At 36.3% G+C, this 17,093-nt stretch overlaps 2 protein-coding genes across 3 annotated transcripts; one reads left to right on the top strand and one right to left on the bottom strand.

The window, feature by feature from the left end:
• Positions 1 to 711: 711 nt before the first annotated feature.
• Positions 712 to 5,839, top strand: guca1a (guanylate cyclase activator 1A). Its single transcript, XM_044108530.1, has 4 exons — positions 712 to 988; positions 2,913 to 3,062; positions 3,143 to 3,236; positions 5,712 to 5,839. Exons 1-4 carry the CDS (start codon positions 791 to 793, stop codon positions 5,837 to 5,839), a joined length of 570 nt encoding a protein of 189 aa, XP_043964465.1. The 5' UTR covers positions 712 to 790.
• orc5 (origin recognition complex, subunit 5) lies at positions 5,111 to 16,515 on the bottom strand. Of its 2 annotated transcripts, XM_044108529.1 has the most exons (16): positions 16,365 to 16,515; positions 15,997 to 16,148; positions 15,704 to 15,796; positions 14,474 to 14,659; positions 14,277 to 14,351; positions 12,216 to 12,327; positions 11,264 to 11,394; positions 11,124 to 11,172; positions 9,802 to 9,892; positions 9,670 to 9,716; positions 9,459 to 9,571; positions 9,325 to 9,372; positions 8,623 to 8,733; positions 7,616 to 7,728; positions 7,403 to 7,486; positions 5,111 to 5,947 (listed from the first exon to the last, which is right to left on the bottom strand). In XM_044108529.1, the coding sequence occupies exons 2-15, from the start codon at positions 16,108 to 16,110 to the stop codon at positions 7,441 to 7,443; spliced, it is 1,329 nt and encodes a 442-aa protein (XP_043964464.1). In that variant the 5' UTR covers positions 16,111 to 16,148; positions 16,365 to 16,515; the 3' UTR covers positions 5,111 to 5,947; positions 7,403 to 7,440. The 2 variants fall into 2 exon arrangements, with proteins under 2 accessions (XP_043964464.1, XP_043964463.1); XM_044108528.1 differs by lacking the exon at positions 5,111 to 5,947 and having other exon boundaries at positions 7,262 to 7,486.
• Between the last annotated feature and the right edge of the window lie 578 nt (positions 16,516 to 17,093).

Below are 17,093 nucleotides of genomic sequence, written 5' to 3'. Positions count from 1 at the left end.
TGTATATTTTTGTGTGTGTGTGTGTGTATGCATATATATATGTATGTATGTAACAAAAAAATCACATTTTATTTTTAAAAATAAATTAAATATTCTAAACTTTTAATATATAACAATTCATGTAATAAGGTGTAATAAATTTTTAAAAAATAAAATATATTTAGAAAAAATGTTTTTATAAACTATATGTAAATTTTATATATTTTATATCTATATTTTTTCCGTTTTTTGCAGGGTGATAGGAACTGAGTTGGTCTTTTTCACTCCATCGCGTCTCATTTAAAACATTTTTTTTGCTCATACTTTTTGTTTTTGCTCGTCTCTTGCACTATTCCTGTATTATTGTGATACTTCTTTCGTCTCATTTCCCAGGAATAACATTAAAAACGTTGTTGGGGGGGAAAAAAGCTGCACTGCTGATAATTCCGTCCACATAAAGAACAATGCGCCTCATCCGCCATGTTGCTGTTGGGCGTCCTGCATCGGCACGTGAGGGATGAAACCTGCACCATGTGTGTCAGCACATCCCTGGCAAAGGCGGGACGGCCAACCTGCCCTTTAAATGGAGGGATTAAGCTGATCAACTGCATGTTTTCCTGGATTAACGCCAGAGATTAGAGCCAAGGAGAACGTCCAGGGGGTGTGGAGGTCTGGTGCACTACAAAAGGCCCCTGCCAAGTGCCACCCTCACCCTAAAGGTCCAAGAGTTGAGTGACTGTGAACAGGGACAAGATCCGCTTCACAGTAGACCAATTGGTTTGTGCAGTTTGGACCGGCAGCTGTTAGAGACATGGGCAACTCAAACGGATGCACCGTGGACGACCTGCAGGCCGTGGAGATGCACCTGTGGTACAAGAAGTTCATGACGGAGTGTCCGTCCGGCCAGCTCACTCTGCACGAGTTCAAGCAGTTCTTCGGGCTGAAGGGATTGGACCCGGAGGCCAACGCCTACATAGAGCAGATGTTCCGGACGTTTGACATGAACAAGGTGAGTGAAAAATGGAGCAAAACGTTTTTATCTATTTATTTAACCAGGTGAGTTATTAAAAACAAGTTCTTATTTACGACAAGACATTAATTTTTTTACTTTTAATAATTTTTGTGTAACAAGGTTGTTGTATGTTGCACAATTTCTGCTGCTTGGAAATGAGATCTGGATCCCAGTGGGGTTTTACCCAGTCAAATAAAAGAAATAAAATAATAATAATAATAAAATGTCTCTTAAATATTGTCATCTTTCTAAAATAATGACCTAAAGTGATTAGCAAAAATTATTTAAGGCACAAAAATGACTGAGGTCATTATTTTGGGAAGGTGACATTAATGTAATTTTAACCTTTTCATTTCCTAAAAGAAAGAATAAATGAGTAGATTAAAGTATCTTCTGACAATCTGTGCATCATCTTTTTAAACAAATTATAAATGCACAGATTTTAAAAAATATATTTTCTTTACTTGTTTTTTTATATTTTGTCTCTAAAAAATTAAACAAGCCATAATTAATTTTGGGTGCAATATTTTCCATGTTTTGTTTTTGAACAAATTAGAAACAAATTACAAACTATGTTATGTAATTATTTAAAGAATGCTTTTTCTTATTTATTGTTTTAGAAATTAAGGTCAGAAATTGCTCAAATTAAAATAAAAGCACAAAAAATTTAATCTAAAAAGGAATAAAAATATATATTTTTTAAAAATAATAATTGTAACGCGAACATCTATAAATTTTAAATTGAGACGTCGGTGCCTTATATTTTTAAACAGAGGGTTTCTCTTAGCATGTTTTTAAAAAACTAAACGAACAATAATTAATTTTAGGTACTACGTTTCCCGTGTTATTTTTTGATAAAGTAGAAACAAAACAAAAAAAAGGGAGCATTGCAACTGCTTAGGGCAAAAAATCTAACCAAAAAGCTCTAGTTTAACATGTAAGAGGGGCAAAACCTCATAGTTTGAAAGTTGTTTTAGCTAATTGGACATATGCTGTTTCTCTTATTGTTAATTTGTAAAATTTAAATGTTGGCTCACAGGTTATGTGGAGAACAATAAAGTGAGGTCTGGACCATTGAGGGGGGCTAAATGTAACGGGGCCCCCCAAAATAATTCAGCTTAGGTCCTCATAAAACTTTGGGTTGGCTCTGTGAAACTGCACCCAAAATGTTTCTTTTTTCTGTCTTATTGTCAAGATGTTATTGTTCAGAAAGGTTAGCTGTTAATAAACCTACAAATTAAATCTCCTTAGATACCACAAAACAAATCTTTTTATCTCAAGCTTTAAAAATACAAATTGAAATTACTGTCCATCATCTTAACATATTTACTAAATAGTGTTTTACTTGACAAATATTCCATGAATTGCATTTTTTAGACGTTTTTTTCATTTTACAATAGAGATTGGCAGCAATTTCAGAATAAATTCAAGTGTTTATATTAATGTAGCAGCAGCTGTTTGGGAGTTTAAACCATCTCTTTGTGATGCTTGGTTGAATTTATACAACAGTTCAACCAGAAAACATGCTAATCCTAATTTATGTCCCCTCAAACGTAGCAGGCCGTTAATCAACCTCCGAGCTACAAACATTCGGCCCAATTTTTCCTCTCGGATCAGATTAATTAGGAGCATCTTCGTGCGACTGACGGGGTCGTCACAGGATTTCTGTTGCAGCAGCTATATTTACTCCCTCCTTGAGCCAACAAAAGGCCGCTGTAATCTGTGCGCTTGATTGAACAAAGAGATTATCCCCGAGACGATGCTTTGATGCTGAGATTGATGCGACACAGACAGTTTAGGAGATAATCTGTCTTGGCAAAGGATCAGTGATGCAGCAGGAAGACAGGGTGATCGTTCTCTCATTACATCCCAAGTAGGTACAGTTATGGATTATAATCTGGCACGTTGATCATCTCTGCAGGATGGCTACATAGATTTCATGGAGTATGTGGCGGCTCTGAGTCTGGTGATGAGGGGAAAGATGGAGCACAAGCTTCGCTGGTACTTCAAACTCTACGACGTTGACGGAAACGGCTGCATCGACCGCTACGAACTCCTGAACATCATCAGGGTAGATAAACAACCGCCATTTTCCTGAAACTTCCCCCAACAAGTGCGGCGGCATGTTAATTTTAATCCCTCTCCTTCCAGGCAATCCGGGCGATCAATGGAAACGACAATCAGGAAACAACCGCAGAGGAATTCACCAACAAAGTCTTTGATAGGATTGACATCAACGGAGATGGTGAGTGCAGATTGGGCGGATGACGTTCGGTGTCCAAATCCATCTTTCAATCCAGTCGGGAGGTTAAGAAAAAAGTCACGAACTCTGACATATAGAGAGGAGGTCATATTAAGAGGATCTTAGATTAATCCTGAAATTTCACCCTAAAGCCAACTACACTACATTGCCAAAAGTGTTGGCTCACCAATCAAAATGACAGGAATCAGGTGTTCCATGGCCACAGGTGTCTAAAATGAAGCACTGGGGCATGCAGACTGTATTTACAGAAAGAATGGGTCGCTCTCAGGAGTTCAGTGAGTTCCAGCATGTGCAACAAATCCAGTCGTGAAAATTCCTCATAACCAAATACTCCAGTTAACTGCCAGCTGTATTATAAGAAAATGGAAGTGCTTGGGAACGACAGCACCGCAGCCACCAAGTGGTAGGTCATGTAAACTGATGGAGTGGGGTCAGCGGATGCTGAAGCACATAGAGCGAAGAGGAAACCAACTTTCTGCAGTCAATCATTACAGACCTCCAAACTCCATGTGGCCTTCAGATTAGCTCAGGAGCAGAGAGCTTCATGGAATGGGTTTCCATGGTGACCAGCTGCATCCAAAGCTTTGGATGCAGTGGAGTTGGGCTTGGCCCCTTAGTTCCAGTGAAATTAACTCTGAATGCTTCCGCATACCAAGACATTGTGGACACGATCGATAGATCAATAGATCGATAGATAGAGGTCTTCTCGTTAAACATCAGTATGTGACTTCACAAAGAATGGTCAAAAATCCCCATAAACACTCCTAAACCTTTTGGACAGCCTTCCTATAAGAGCTGAAGTTGTTCTTGCTGCATAGGGCGAACCAGAGTCAAATTGAACCCTTTGGATTAAGAATGAGATGCTCAGGTGAGTCAAGGAAGGTGAGCAAATACTTTCGGCAATATAGCATATCTCCATTTTTTGTGAGTAACATATGACCTCGTCCAGTTTCAGCAAAGTAACGGAAATGTTTACAAGTTTTTGTTATTGGAGATTTCTGGCAGAATATACGTCCAGATCTCAGCTCTCAGCCAAAGGAGTCTTGGTTGATGACTTGGATGGACGCTCTTTAGGATTCCCTTCCCTCTCAAGTTTCAGTTTCTTCAATCGACGCTTGGCTGATCAGCCTGGACAGAAATGACAAAATAAGTCTTGAATGGATCAAAGCTTTATTCATCTCTTCTTGTGATTGAGTATTGAAGTGAACAGGTTCAAGATGATCCTCCAATAAGAAGAAGAACATGTTGGATTAACTTCTGGCGACGGAAATTATATTCTAAACGTCTTTAAACCAACTGAAACATTGTAACTACATCCATTAAAATTTATACTATTCATGACATCAAAAGTGTTGTAGCTGAGCAGCTGCAGTTGAGTAAATGCAGACAAACATCGGCGTTCACGTCAAATTCAACATATTTCACTGTTACGGAGATATGTAGATACAGACAAACCAGGTCACCTCAACTACAGTGAAGCCAAGATATAGAGATCCTCACTCAGAAATGACATTTACTGGTGTTTTTAATGATTAATAATAAAGCTTGTATTTACTGTACCTGGGGGAAAGATGAGGAGACGCATCTGGGTTCACTGGTTCTGACTTTACTCCACTGATAAACTCGGTTTGCTGGAATAGGACGATACTTTCATTACAGCTCACTTCCTGCGTGTCGGGCGACCGAAATGTGACTTTTTTCCAACTTTTTCAAAGGAATCAGTTGTTTTCCTTAACTCTAACGTAGAGTCACATTTATTACTTTTGAATATTGCTGAAAAGTAAATTTATTTTGGGATTGACATTATATAAATTAATACAACACAAACTTATGTTTTCAAGCCTTTATTTGCGTTACAGTTAACAAAAACACTACATTTAAGACTAAAATATTTCATAAAACTAATAAAAACAAAAACATTTAACAAAATTCTGTCCTTAAACAATATTTTTTATTCATTTTAGCTAATTCAATGTAATAATCTATCTTGAAAAAGGAATAAACATGTCAATTTTAAGCATAAAACTTTATGTAAAATACAAGATTAATGCTTAATTGTTTTTGAGTTTGGTGCTTTGGATTTTCTTGTAGTTTTTAGTATGGAGAAAAAGAAAGTACACCCACTGTAATTTCTAAATTGTATTTGTAGGGAAAATACTTTCTAAAATAAAATTCATAACTTTTACACTCTGTCTGGCTTTTAGCAAGTGGACATAATTTTTATAATCATAATTGATGCAAGAAAAGGAAGTTTTGTTCAATTTAATGTCGCAAAATAGAACATAATTTTTGTTTAGAGTTTATGTACATATCTGTAATTTTTAATAAATAATTTGTGTTTTTTCTACACTGCAGGTTCAGTTAAATCACTTTATTTTCTTGTTGCCATGACGATCTAAAAGTCCAGTCCTGAATCAGAAAACGAATATTTTAAAGCATTAATGTGTCTCTGAACAGGTGAGCTGTCTTTGGAGGAGTTCGTGGAAGGCGCTCGCAGTGACGAAGATTTCATGGAGGTGATGATGAAGAGTTTGGACCTTCGTCACATCATGGCGATGATCCACAACAGGAGGCACAGCGTTTAGCTGCTTCGCCCTCCTTCACAACACCACCTCTTTGGAAAAAAGCTCTTCTATATGTAAAACTGGGATTTTCTGTTTGGTTTGGCTCCAACGTAACGGGAGGCCGTACCTCTGAAAACAGACATTTTATGAGTTTAGTCTCCAAATGAGCAACATTTATGCACTTTAAAAAACGGGCCGATTAACTCCGGTTACCACGGATGATCTGCATGAAAGTCGATCCTGAGCTGAGCTCCATGGATCTGCTTTTATTTTCTGTGTCGAAGTCCCTCATAAGGTTAAATTAGTCGGGTCTACAGGAGGAAACTACGACTGTTTAACGTGAATCTGATTAGCTGGAAAACAGGAACCTTAAGAGATTTAGTTTAGAATAGACATTTTCTATTTTTTTCTGTGTTTGAAAGCCAAATTGAGTAGCAGGTTTTGTTGTTTTGAAGTGTCTCTGGGTGTTTTGTTGGCTTAATAATGTAGAATATCCTGGTTCTGTTATCAGCTGTACTCATCTGGTGCCTTCACTGCACAGTGTGTTTAATTTCAGGTTTTCTCTATTTATACACTAAAGCAAATCCCAATAAAAACTTGATAAGAAGTACATTTCTGTCTTAACTAAATGAAATGTGTCTAATTATGAATGCAGTTTTAATTTTTATTGTTTAGAGCAAGAAAATTAGTAAATTTTTGAGTTATTTTAATGTATCAGATGAAATGTTTCAGCATTTTTCTGTCATATAAACAAATATCTGACCAACAAGCACTTGAGACATTTACCTGAAGGATAAGTGTCTATAAATAAATATACTGCACTTTCTTTTGAACTTGTTTTTTATCTACCAATTTGCACAACATGTTTAAAACATACATGTAACAAATGAGAGAAAATTAAAGTTGAACACGGAACAAATTCAAACAAAACTCAAATAAATACAGTGAAAGTTTGTTGTTAATGACAAAATGAGGACGAGATTAAAATATAAGTTTAGTAGATTTTGCACTAAATTATAAACTAAGACAAAGCAGACTGGATGTTTATTTTCCTCATCTTATATTAACAAGAAATGCAAAAGAAGAAAAAAACGTAAACAACTCAAATTGCAGAGGTGGTGTAAACACAAGTCGCTTTGTTCAGTTCAAAAGGATTTCAGTAAAATGTGCAGCAATGAATCCAAGGTTAGGCCAGGACAAAATAAAAATAAAAATAAAAACAAGTGAAACCGCAAAGCAAAGAGGTGCTTTTATGCCTGGGAGGAAGGGCAAAGGTCATCCTGGATGTTGCCAGAATTACTTTACGTCAGGAACGGCGAAGTCATCTTCATTTGCATTTTTGAAACTAAATCTTTCTGAGCTTCTCATCTCATGAATAAATAAATACTGAATATTTTTTCTCTCATAGAAAAGGCAAAACTTAAAGAGAAAGCGAGTTACAACTACTGCAGCATTATGTTTATTCATCTTGGACAAATGAAATTTAACATTGAGGTCACCGATTAGCCACAAGGTGGCAGCGAAACGTTCAGAGCATTTCCAGCCAAACACTCGTCTGCAGAAATAAATCTGTCTTTATCTTACTGTCACCGCGTGTCGCCTCTCCTTCACGCGCCGCAGCCTCACAGGAAATCATACAGATACTTCACAATATCAAAGTTCACCGTCCTGGAAAACAAACCACAGCGAGCAGAGTCTCTGTCAAGTCAAACTCCGTAAAGGTCACTTCCTCTAGAGAGCTGCGGGTGTGTGTGTGTAACAGCAGAGGAGCACACACACACACACACACACACACACCTGGAGATGGCAGAGATGAAGTCCAGGGAAACGGCGCATTTGTACTTTGGAGAATCGAGCTGGTCGTCGTGGCTGACCAGAGTCAGCAGCTGCAGCGTCACCAGAGACGAGATCTGAACACAAACATTTATTTTTATCAGCGGCTCCAGTTCGACGCAGAGCCACAAGTTTCCATAAAAACGGTTTATTCTAGAAGAATCACTAAATACACGATTTCTACCTTTTATTCATGATTCAAATCCCAGTTTGGAGTCAAGAGTTAAAAATTAAAATAGCAAAATTCACAGAGAAAAACAGAAAACTGGAAAAAACATAGAAGGATGGATGAACAAATGGATGGATGGATGGATGAACAAATGGATGGATGGATGGATAAACAAATGGATGGATGGATGAATGGATAAACAAATGGATGGATGGATGGATAAACAAATGGAAGGATGGATGGATGAACAAATGGATGGATGGATGGATGGATGGATGGATGGATGGATAAACAAATGGATGGATGGATGGATAAACAAATGGATGGATGGATGGATAAACAAATGGAAGGATGGATGGATGAACAAATGGATGGATGGATGGATAAACAAATGGATGGATGGATGGATGGATGGATGGATGGATGGATAAACAAATGGATGGATGGATGGATAAACAAATGGAAGGATGGATGGATGAACAAATGGATGGATGGATGGATGTTGGACTAGAACATGTCTGGTTCATTGACGGATTAAATAAAACAACTGATTCTAATTTCAGACAACATGAAGTGGAATAAAAATGTTAAATTAATAAAAATGTTAAATTTTAAAAAAAATGTCAAATTAATAAAAGCGTTAAATTACAAACAGAACTTTCTTCTCTTCCTCCACATTTATCCAAACCTCTGAAACATTTAGAGGTCCAGAGACACCAGCCGGGTGTGAATCATATCCAGATATAAAACCTGCTGATGACGGCGATGATCACAGAAACATGGCCGCCTGCCGTGTTCTGACCTGGGAGAAGATGCTGGCGGTCGGAGCGACCCGGCTGTCCACCACGCTGTAGAAAATGGCCAGCAAGCGGTCCAGAGGGAAAGGCTTCGGCCCCAGAAGGTGGTTACTGGTCTGGAAGACAGGAAGTCACTTTGTTTGTGCAACATATTTCATCAACAAAGGAGTTCAAAGTGCTTTACATAAAACACAATAAAAAGAGAAGTAATGAATCCAGACTGGAACGACCCATTAAAGAAACTCTAAACAAATGGGCTTTTAGTCTTGATTTTTTTGGGCAGTTTTCTGGACATTCATTCAGGATTAGAGGAGCACAAAACGGAAACTATCTGAGCTGACTACAGAAAAAAGGTCACATATACACACATAAGTCCTTGTTTTTTAGGTAAGATTCAAAACAATTAAGTGCTGAACTCAGCTGACTGACTCAGCTGTCTGGTCCAATTAGTCTTCAAGCACATAGATATGACATAAGAGGAGTCTGAGGATTGAGCCTTGAGGTACCCCACGTGATTTTCATCAGCTCAGATTAAAATAATAATAATAATAATAATAATAACCCGTAGACATAAATGACTGCTTGTTCTTTAGGTAAGAGTCTGGTCATATTCAAGAATGTAGACATTAAATAAAAAGGATCCCAGGACTGAGCCTTGGGGTACACCACATGAATAAAAACCAGGGAGTCACAGGAAGGGTGATCACCTTTTCATTTTTCTTCAAGAAGTTTGTTTTCTTTATTTTTCCGTGATGCTGCAGGGAGAAAACAAAGACAAAAGAAGTTGTGAAGTGAAAACAAGACACTTCACTGTGATTCTTCATTTGTAAAATGAAAATACCTTAACGAAGAAGCGTTTGTCTGTGCGGGCGGGGTTGTAGGAGGCCAGATAGGCGGCGATTAGCAGGAACTTGGAGTAATATGGAAGCTCAACATGAGTGTGAGCTGATAAACCTTTGAAATCAGGAGACGGATCCAATCAGCCGTCACACCTTCTATTCATATTCATGTATAATCTGTGTGGTAAATAAATGTTTTCTGTGTGTTGGCACCTCTCAGGGCTCCGGTCTCGTGTTCATCCATTTGCTCCCACTGAAGACTAAAAGAGAAAAGATCAGAGATCATTTATTTATTTAAGGAGATCAGAGGCGAAGTGAAGAGCAACTCCAGATGAAAGTTCAGACCTGGAAACCTCTCGAAGGTAAACTGTCTGCATGGCTTTCTTCAGATGAGGCTCGATGTTTTTCCACAGCTTGTGTGTTTCCGTCTCTTTTACTGAACAAAACCAGAAGCAGATTCATTTATACTAAAGATTCATTTCTGCTTGGGCAAACTGAACTCATCCAGTAAAATTATGCAGCTACATCTCAGAAAATGTAAATATTGTAAACTCCTGGTGTCACCCTAACGAGCAAATCAACTCAAAACTGATCAAAACTTATTTTTATTTTTGTCCGTCTCAAGATGATGAATGTCCTGAAAAGAACCAGTTATGGTAAAATGTGTTGAATCCCATCAACAAACCTCTGAAATTTGGATAAATTCTGCACTCGATGAGAACTTCTTAAAGTTAAATAATACTGAACATCATTTCCATCGACGTAAGTTGGCAGAATATATAAACTACGGAAGATTACAGCCACTTAAAAAAAAAGAAATCTGGCTTTAATCTTCTGAGATCAAAAGTCAGAATCCTGAGAAAAATGATAGAATTCTGTTTTCCCACAGAAATTTTAAATTTTTTCTCAGAATTTTGATTTTTTTCCCTCAAAATTTCAGCTGAGAAATTTCTAGGTCAAAATTTATCCCCCAGAATTTTGACATTTTCTCTCTGAGTTTTAACTTTTTTTCTCAGTATTTTCTCCACAGAATTCAGTTATTTTGAATTCTGACTTTTGTTTCACAGAATTTCAACTGGGAAAATTTTGAGAAATTTCTGAATCAAAATTTATCCCCCAGAATTCAGATTTTTTTTTCTCATAATTTTGACTTTTTTTCCTCCCCAGAATTTTGCCTTTTGATCTTCTACAGTTAAAGTGAGAACAATTGTGGTAAATTCTGAGAAAAAGTGAGATTTCTCCCTCTGGACCACATAAAACTTTACGGCGGGCCGGATTTGGCCCATGGGTGCTCCAAAAGGTTTCAGTCAGGCTCAATCATGGAAAAGAATGCTGACTGAAGAGATCAGTATCAAAGCTTCACTCAGAAAATTTGGTGGAAGGAAAAAGTGTCTGGAAGAGTTGAGAGGATTGTCAAACAGTTAAAGAATTTGGAAGGACATCACAAGGATTCAAACTGAGTCATGAATCCCACACATTGACTGTAAAATCCATGATACGCCGCATTGATGCAGTAATTTGTGCAAAAGGAGCCCCAACAGGATAAAAATGAACCTGAGATTTTTGTATAAAATATCTTTTTTTGTTGATCTGATGAAGAAATAAATGCTTGAACTATTTCACCCTATGTGTGATCAATTTTAAATATCAATATTTTTTAGCTTTACCTTTCCCCGCTGCGACTGGTTCACAGAACTTTGAGAAGTTGAGCGCCGCCTGGTTGAAACGGAGCAGATTAACAATAATTAGTGTTGAATGAAACCAGTTTAAACCCACCAGTTAGCCCAGTGAGGTGTGTGTTCCTCACCAGGTGTTGCAGCTCTCTGAGGTCCCGGCAGACGGTGTAAAAAACTCCCAGCAGGATGTTGATGTAGGAGGAGTAAAACTCTGCTGAATGTGAAGGATGTCTGTGTGCAGATAAGATGTGCAGCAGCTCAGCTGGAAGCAGAAGTTTGACTCGTTAGGTTCAAAGAGCAGAACAGATGAAAATACATGGAATTTAATTTATTTCATTTTGGATATGACCCCAGATTAACCAGCCTTCCTATTTTACTTTGATTTTATTTATCATTTAAAATGTTTTGAGTGTTTCAAATAGTGCTACACAAATAAAGTGTTTTATTATTAATATTATTATTATTATTTTCCTTCTATATCATTCAGTCCCTCCAAATGTAACAATTATCATGTTTCTTCCTATCATCCACTGTTTGCAATGTTTCATAAAATATATTACTTTATAGAAATATTTATGCTGCTTTAACTAGTTAACATTTTAAAGCTTTTTTTTTATTTTAGGTCACAAATCAACACAAATTGCTTCATAAATTAGATAAAAATGATTTATAAACAATTTATATAAAATTTTGTTGCAAATTCTCATTTGGATTCAGTTCTGAACTTTGACTAGGCCACTCTAACACAAAACCACCCCATAGTATCTCTGTGTGTTTAAGATGCAAGATGAATCTCAGTCTCCGGTCCTCTGCTGTCTCTGGGATTAAACGAGATCCCACATCATGATGCTGCCACCACTATGTTTTGCTGTGGTTGCAATAGGAACCAGATTAAGTAGCAGCTTCATTTCTCAGATTTTTATCCAAAAATCTACTTATTTGGCTACATTAAGGGTTTGAATAGGAAATTATTCCTCTACTAATTTGTCACGACATTTGTAATCAACATTAAATTCATCGTTTGAGTTTAGGTTTTCATATTCAGGAGCTTAAATAAAGTACAACAAAAGTACTACAGAATACCTTTACTGTAGTCGGGGAAGTGGAGCAGCAGAGGCTCGAAGCAGCCGGAGTTTGGTCTGAACTTGTCCCAAACGATTTCGCTCAGCAGGATGACGCTGACGTTGTCCTCCACCTAAAAATGAAACGTCATAAATGTGTCGTTTTCTTTAATAACACACTTTAGAGTTAAGAGTTGTATCCATGGATACAAACATTTCAACACTGAAAAGTTGACAGAAACATTTTACAAATCAAAAGTTTACGCTGGAGACGCACCGATCAGATTTGCTGTAGCAGTTTGATGAAACGCACAAACGGCCGTGACAATCAGCTTACAGCCGAAAAATTGTTGAGACTGGGAGGGGATCATCCAGAAGGAGTTAATTATTAAGGCTGCACCGATAAATCAGCACAGATTTGATTAATTTTGGGTAATCAGACAATATTTATATGAGAAATGGATTTTATCTGCAAAGGTCTAAAAATCACCCCCTGTTAACAACTCAGCAACTCTGTAAGAGTCCATATGTTTTAATTTGTGGTTTGATGAATGCTACAGAGCACTGTGGTGCAGCTGATGTATATGTGTTTTTAAATGCCTTATGAATAAACTGACCTCTGTTGCGTTTTTCTGACAAAAATGTTTTCAAAATTTATAAATTGGCATCAGCCAAAATGGAGATCAGCTGGTCAGGGTTTTTTAGGATCGTCAATCGGCCAGAAAACTGCGATCTGTGCGATTGGCGTACTGCTTAGACTCCTGTTACTGTTAGCTAATTAGTTTAGTACAAACAAAGAACAAAACCTACAACTAAGTTGTTTTAAAGACAAAACAGTCAAAAACAGTTGGGATGGAAATATTCTGCTTTGTTCAGAAATTGGACGGATTATTCCATAATTATATGTTCTATTACTTAATAAATGTTGGATAAATCTGTTAAATGCAACACATGTTGTACCTCAAGGTTTGGACTCTCACTCTGCTCAGAAAAACATCATAAACCATCAGAATTTATTAAAGAAAACGATTTTTTTTATTTAAAAAACAAAACAAAACAGAAGGACCAAAAAAAACCTAAAGAAAATATTAAGAAATTTGCATACCTCACATTTAAAAAAGTGTCTAGACCAATCAAAACAATTGAAAGAATGTGTTTTTCAATCAGCCAAGTTTCTTCTGTATCATTCAGTGTCAAGGGAATCTGCAGTTTTTGGTTTTCAGTATTTTTTTCATAAATCAACATGTCTGATATTTATTTATTTTTAAATCGGACAATATAAAAATACATCTATAATGCTCGCTGTTCTTCTAATAACACAGAAATTTTGCAGCGGCCTAGTCAAAGTCTAAATCCAACCCAGATAGTTTAGGCCTTAAACATGTCGTTCAAATGGAAAATAAAAACTCCACAACGGCCAAATTAAAACATTTCTGCAAAGGAGAGTGGACCAACATTTCTCAAACTCTGCAGGTTGAAAAAGTAAACTCCAGGTGAAAATGAAACTAAACTCACACATGATTGAATTTGAGTCTCAATCTCTAAAAGATGCAGGTTTGTTTCCATAAACATCATGAGCTTTCATAATTCAAATAGACATCCATATTGGTACCGAATCAATTATCATGACCTTTTTAATTTGGCTGTCATGTGGAGAACTGGGTGAGGAAAATTTCTGTAACGATGCTTCGGCTCCATTCGATGTCCCAGAAATAAATGACAGCCAAAGAAAAGCTACAATGGGAAACCTGCAGCAAAACCTCACTAACAGGAGGAAGTTTTTTTAAATTATTTATTTAACTTTGAGTAGAAAAGTCTCATCAAAATCCGAATCATCACTTTAAACTCTCATGTAGCTACACTGAAAAATATTTCCTTTTTTTGTTCAAGAGAAAATACGGTTGGAGAGTTTAATTAAAATGCAGCGGGAGGCTGCCATCATTCTCTCCTTACAGCTTTATGAAATAACTCACCCCTTTCAGCTCAAGGTTAGTCATTACAAACAAAGCCCTTCGAAGGTCTGTTCATCATCTGAGCAGCCCGACAACAACGAAGCGCCTCCAGCAATAAATAAAACGCTCACCAGCTCTTGCAGGCGGAGGAGAGCAGGGAGAAGATTGACGTTGGCGTCTCTCAGAAGTTCAGCTTGCTCCATTACCTGAATAGATAAAAATAAAAACATCACACAAGGCCTTTTCTTGTGAGCTTTATTAAGCTGCTTTCTGTAAAATTTACAAGAAAAAATAGGATGAAATTGAATAGAAAACTGAACAGACTCACGATGTATCGCGTCTGCTGGCTGGGAAACTTGGAGGTTTGCTGTTTGTAAATGCGAACGAAGTCCGAGAGGGAAGGACTGCGGGGGAGCAGCGATGCAGCGTCGCAACCGAAGAAAGACACCAGCACTTGTTCAAACAGCAGCGCAACGGAGACGCATTCCACACAGCTGACAGTGACATGAGGAAGCTGCAGGAGGACAAAGATTAATCAATTAACAGCTTCACTGATGAAATATCTACTAATTTAAAGAACTGACATAAACTTCCTATCCAAACTAACAATAGGAGCTGCAGATTTCAGCTGAGATTTCTTTTTTAATAAATAAATAACATTTTCTTAAAAAAATTACAGATTAGGTGCAAAAAATAGATTGATAGAACAGAAACAGACTTTACTGTACAGATGTAAACGTTCTTAAGAGTTAAAACATTATAAACAAAGAATTCCCTTTCATCAAAGTATTTGGATTCCTTTTAATAGGGCTGTTCAAACTTTTCGTCACTCAAATGTTTGAACAGCCCTTTATTTAATCGCCTCAATACTATTCGTTGCCCAATAAATAAACTATTTAATTTTCAACTAAAATCAACAAAATGTTCTTTTTTCTTTTTTTACTTAATAAACAATAAATAAGCAATAACCATTTTAAATGGAGTCGATTTTTTGTTGTTGTTGTTCTTTCTTTGTTTTAACGGGATCAGAGGTACAAAACTTCAAATGATTTTTGTACAGTTTTACTTTTTATTTTGGGCTCTATTGATAAAAAAACTGAAGAAAATATTTTATAAAATCTGAATAATTTGTATTGTATTTAGCAAAGTTTTAATACATCATTTAAGAACATATTTGGTTGTACTTTAGAGTGTAAATCAACGAGTAGATGTGTTGTTACCATGACAACAGAAGGAAACTAGAATGCTCTTAAAAGATGATCACTTTGTGTTGCATCAAATGTATTTGTAAGCAGATTTTAATTTGAAAGTTATATTTGAGATACAGATTATTAAATTACAAACTAAGAGGGGATTTTAAATAACATGGTTGTTTTATGTGTGTATTTATTTTCAAGTTCATATAAACATTTTCAAGTTCATATAAACATCAAAAACACAATATATCATTTAAGTTTTCCGGGGTTTTATTTGTGGATAACTGGCCAGAACCATTCCAGGGAAACTTTTATTTTAATTCAAATAATTGTATCCTTAACCATGAATATGTTTTTCTCACCTCCAGTTCCTTCATTAAAACGTTCACCACATGACTTTTTCCTGATGCTCGATGACCGTAGATGAAGAGTGAGGGGTAGCAGAATTGCTGCGGCTGGATAAACAATCAGAGAATAAAAGTCAAGTCTGAGCTTTTATTATCATGTAGCTTATTAATCATGATGGAAACAGTTTTAGAAAATGGGTATAACATTTACACAAAGTAAAACATATATAAATATTAAGCAACAACCATCAGTAGTCACTTGGGAACTAATATAAAGTTATTTGTTAGCGCCTCTGGGTGTAGCATACCTCCCCCATGAGCGACAGCAGCATCCCAGCCTGGACCTCCCGGCAGGGCAGCTGCTTCGACGCTCTCCGCAGCTTCTCTCCATCATACCCCGGGTGCTCCAACACCCCTGCCATCCCGGTCTGTACCACCCCAGAGATAATTGAGTTTCTACCTGTGAAAAAACAGAAAAATAATCCAGCGAGAACCAGAGGCTAGCTTAGCTGGTGACAGTACAAACAGACGTTGGAGAAGAGGCGACGTGTTCAGATAAAATGTGACTCAAACGGGTGTTAACACCAAAAACCTCAACTGAAAACATAAGCAGCCGCTCTGGAAACTTCAATAAGTGAAAGAAAACAATTAGCAGGCAGAAAAAGTGTTTAAAAACCTCGATAAAGTCGGAATCATATGCTGAAAAGTCCCGCGCGCCGGCAGGTTGCGTCACAGCTCGTCATTTTTCAGCGGATCAATCACGTCCATGCAAGGGTTTCTGGGTAATGTAGTTTATATATCCATCTTAATAAAACTCTAATGTGCACATATTTTAATTAAAAGAAAATAATAATTCCATTAATAAATAGAAATAAATAAAAACATGAATATAATAAAACTAATAAAACAATGAATAAATAAAAATAGAAATATAAAAATACCAAAACCATTCATAAATTAAAAAAAATTAACCAGTGATACATAAAACCATGAGTAAATACAAATAAATAAAAAACATGAATATAGTAAAATAAAACTATTAATAAATAAATGAAAAGATACCAAAACTGTTAATAACTAAAACCATGAATACAAATAATTATACAACATGAACATAATAAAACCATTAATAAAAAAATACCTAAACCAAATTAAAAAAGCAAAAACTGTTAATAAAACGAATAAATGCAAATAATTAAAAGTCATGAAAATAATACAGCCAATAAAACCATTACTAAAAAAATTCAAAATTAAAATACCAAAATTATTACCAGATAAGAAAAACAAGTAAGATCATTTATATAAAACTTAAAGAAATATTTAGCAGAAAAACATAAGTAAACTTGTGATATATTTCGCAAATTCAAATCAGAATGGGAAAAATAAACATATCTAATAAATGCAT

This window comes from Gambusia affinis, linkage group LG23 (genome assembly GCF_019740435.1).
Source record: "Gambusia affinis linkage group LG23, SWU_Gaff_1.0, whole genome shotgun sequence".
NCBI lineage: Eukaryota > Metazoa > Chordata > Actinopteri > Cyprinodontiformes > Poeciliidae > Gambusia > Gambusia affinis.
Note: the sequence above shows the minus strand (reverse complement) of the source record. Positions and strands in the feature narration are given on the sequence as shown.

What these genes read in the sequence shown, in the direction of transcription:
- guca1a (XM_044108530.1), top strand. Translation starts at nt 791, where the DNA reads ATGGGCAACTCAAACGGATGCACCGTGGACGACCTGCAGGCCGTGGAG. An exon ending in AACTCCTGAACATCATCAGG is followed by an intron (nt 3,063 to 3,142) that starts GTAGATAAACAA and finishes CTCTCCTTCCAG; the next exon opens with GCAATCCGGGCGATCAATGG. An exon ending in GATTGACATCAACGGAGATG is followed by an intron (nt 3,237 to 5,711) that starts GTGAGTGCAGAT and finishes GTCTCTGAACAG; the next exon opens with GTGAGCTGTCTTTGGAGGAG.
- orc5 (XM_044108529.1), bottom strand. Translation starts at nt 16,110, where the DNA reads ATGGCAGGGGTGTTGGAGCACCCGGGGTATGATGGAGAGAAGCTGCGG. An exon ending in CGAGACCGGAGCCCTGAGAG is followed by an intron (nt 9,572 to 9,669) that starts GTGCCAACACAC and finishes CTGATTTCAAAG; the next exon opens with GTTTATCAGCTCACACTCAT. An exon ending in CCGCCAGCATCTTCTCCCAG is followed by an intron (nt 7,729 to 8,622) that starts GTCAGAACACGG and finishes GTTTGTGTTCAG; the next exon opens with ATCTCGTCTCTGGTGACGCT.